Source organism: Otolemur garnettii, unplaced genomic scaffold, assembly GCF_000181295.1.
Source record: "Otolemur garnettii isolate 467f Iridium unplaced genomic scaffold, OtoGar3 scaffold00079, whole genome shotgun sequence".
In the NCBI taxonomy this organism is placed as follows: domain Eukaryota; kingdom Metazoa; phylum Chordata; class Mammalia; order Primates; family Galagidae; genus Otolemur; species Otolemur garnettii.
In genome coordinates, this window is record NW_003852474.1 from 6,363,050 (window position 1) to 6,365,985 (window position 2,936).

At 53.4% G+C, this 2,936-nt stretch overlaps 1 protein-coding gene across 1 annotated transcript in view; it reads right to left on the bottom strand.

The window, feature by feature from the left end:
• Positions 1-760, bottom strand: part of CNOT11 (CCR4-NOT transcription complex subunit 11) — an 18,163-nt gene extending 17,403 nt beyond the window's left edge. The window contains exon 1 of the mRNA XM_003794330.3: positions 87-760. Coding sequence (XP_003794378.1) covers positions 87-600 — 514 coding nt within the window. The 5' untranslated portion in view covers positions 601-760. The remainder of the gene's footprint in view (positions 1-86) is intronic.
• Between the last annotated feature and the right edge of the window lie 2,176 nt (positions 761-2,936).

Here is a 2,936-nt window from a genome sequence, read left to right on the forward strand (position 1 = left end):
GAGATAATTTCCCTTGTGGATGAGTTCCCAGAAAGCTCAAGTGAATCTAACCAAATCCACACCGCACGCCTGGCTTCGGGAGGTACCTGAGAGCGGGGGCCGGTCAGGCTCCTGACCTCCACGGGCGGGAGGAGCCGGGTTGAGCAGGTGCGCGAAGCTGGCGGCGAACGGGTTGGCGGCGAGCGGCTCGGTGCGGTACATCTCCCAGAGCAGGTAGAGTGCGGTGAGACGCTGCGCCGCGCTAGGCAGCAAGTCGGGCTGCTGCAGCAGCATGACAAGCACCGAACCCAAGCGGAAGTGGTCGGCCTTGCTGAAATAGTGGTGGAAAGCGGTGGACAGGCCCTCGAAGGTGCTGCCACCGCCTGCCTCCTCCGAAATGATGCTCAGCAGGCTCGAGAGCTCCTTCGGGGTCAGGCTCATCCTGCCCGCGGGGGCCCCCGGGCCTCCACTTCCCGGCCCGGAACCGCTTGCTCCGCCTCTGCCACCGCCGGAGACCCCCGGGCCGCTCCTAGACGCCGACCCTGCTGCGTCCCGGGACCCCCTTTGCTCTGCGGCGCTAAGAAGCCGGCCAGACGCCGCGCTCGTCCCGCCGCCGGGCATCAACCTCGCTCGCCTGCCCTGCTTCCTGGCCGGAGTGGCCCTGGCGCCGGCCCGCTCCGTCCCCGCGGCCGTAAAGCGCGCTGTTACACGACAGCGTCGCAAACAAAACACGTCTGGGAAGCCAGACCGCAGCGGAGGAAAGGGACCGCTCCAAGCGAGAGCGAGGCTGCTGGAGCGTGGCCAGGGAGAGAATCCGGACGCCACTAGGGCGGGTTAAAACGCCGGAAGTGGGGCGGGCCCTCGGAGGGGCGTGGTCGAGACTGCCCGCAGCTGGGCTCGCTTAGTGCGGGCTCCCTGTGGCCGAGCCGTTCCACTGTCACCGAAAGCGAACGCCTCAGCAGTCCCCGGGGCAGTGTCTGGCACCAGACGGTCTGAGTAAATGTTGGCTACATTGTTACTTGGAAAAAATATTTAGATGAGACTGGGCGCGGTGGCGCACGCCTGTAATCCCAGCACTCTGGGAGGCCGAGGCGGGTGGATTGCTTGAGCTCACGAGTTCGAGACCAGCCTGAGCAAAAGCCAGCCCCACCCCCACCCCCGCGCCGTCTCTACTAAAAATAGAAAAACTGAGGCCAGAGGATCGCTTGAGTCCGAGCTGAAGGTTACTGTGAGCTATGACGCGAGAGCACTCTACCCAGGGCGACTTCTTGAGACTGTCTCAAAAGAAAAAAATATTTATTTTTAAATTTTTTTTTAAGAGAGTCTCACTATGTCGCCCTCGGTAGAATGCTCTGGTGTCACAGCTCACAGCAACCTCACACTCGTTTGGGCTTAAGCCATTCTCCTGCCTCAGCCTCCTGAGTAGCTGGGACTACAGGCGCCCACTACAACGCCCGGCTGTTTTTTGGTTGCAGTTTGGCCAGGGCCGGGTTCGAACCTGCCACCCTGGGTATATGGGGCCGGCGCCCTACCCATTGAGCCACAGGAGCCGCCCCTCCAAAAAATATTTAGATGCTAAAGTTTCCCTAATATAACATCCATGACTGATCATGGTAAAAACGTTATGTAAATGTGAATAAATGAAGACCCCACACATTTCTCATAGCTAAAGTTAACTTCTGATCTTAAACTCTTCGTAGCATCTTAAACTCTTATATTGCTTATAAGCTTTTGTGTACAACTATTTTAAGATTTCGAGAAAATGTTTCCTATAAGTATTCATTTACAAAATTTGCAGTGCCACTTAGCCGGCAGCTAGGACGCTTACTCTGGGCCCCAGAAGATCACGAGAAACCTGCGGGGAGCTATTATGAATACTGGCACTCCCACCCACAGCGTTCTGATTCAGGTAATAAAACACCTCCACAGGTGATTCTGATCCCCAATCTGGGCTGAGAACCACAGAGGGGCATTTCCCAGACTTGCCTGGCCACTCCCTCGACCTACAGAAACCTACAGGAATTTCACCAGAAATTCCTACCACATAAGTATGGGAATTCCGGTTAACAATGCCAGTAGCTCTGCAGGGCGCCTGTGGCTCAGTAGTTAGGGCGCCGTCCACATGCACCGAGTCTGGCGGTTCGAGCCCAGCTGGCCTGCCAAACAACAATGAACAACTGCAACAGAAAATAGCCAAACAACAATGACAACTGCAACAGAAAATAGCCCGGCGTTGTGGCGGGCCCCTGTACTCCCAGCTACTTGGGAGGCTGAGGCAAGAGAATCGCCTAAGCCCAAGAGCTGGAGGTTGCTATGCGCTGTGACGCCATGGTACTCTACCTAGGACGATAAAGTGAGACTCTTGTCTCTAATAAAAAAAGGAAAATTTAAGGAAGAGAAATTGCTAGATCAATGGGTGTGGTGTTAATGCATGCTGTATTTTAAGGGCTTCTTAAATTTAGTGATAGATTGCCCTCTGGAAAGATCCTGCCAATTAACATTCCTAACAGCAAATATAGTTTGATACTTCGGAGGCCAGGAGCGATGGCTCAGGCCTGTAATCCTAGCACTCTGGGAGGCAGAGGCTGGTGGAGCGCTTGAGTTCAGAGTTGCAGACCAGCAAGAGAGAGATCCTGAAAATTGCCAGGCGTTGTAGCTGACACCTGTAGTCCCAGCCACTTGGGAAACTGAGGCAAGAGGATCACTTGAGCCCAAAAATTTGAGGTTTCTGTAAGCTATGATGCCACAGCACTCTACCAAGGGCAACAAATGAGACTAATATATATGTGTGAGAGTATATTTGCTAATTTGGGAAACTGATTCAAATTACCTTGTAAGTACTCTCATTATTTTTTTATTGTAACACACTTTTTTTTGAGCCATTTTAAATTGTAAGGTCTGTTTGTTACAGCAATTAGCTACAATACTAATACTGTTTCGTTATACTAATTATTATT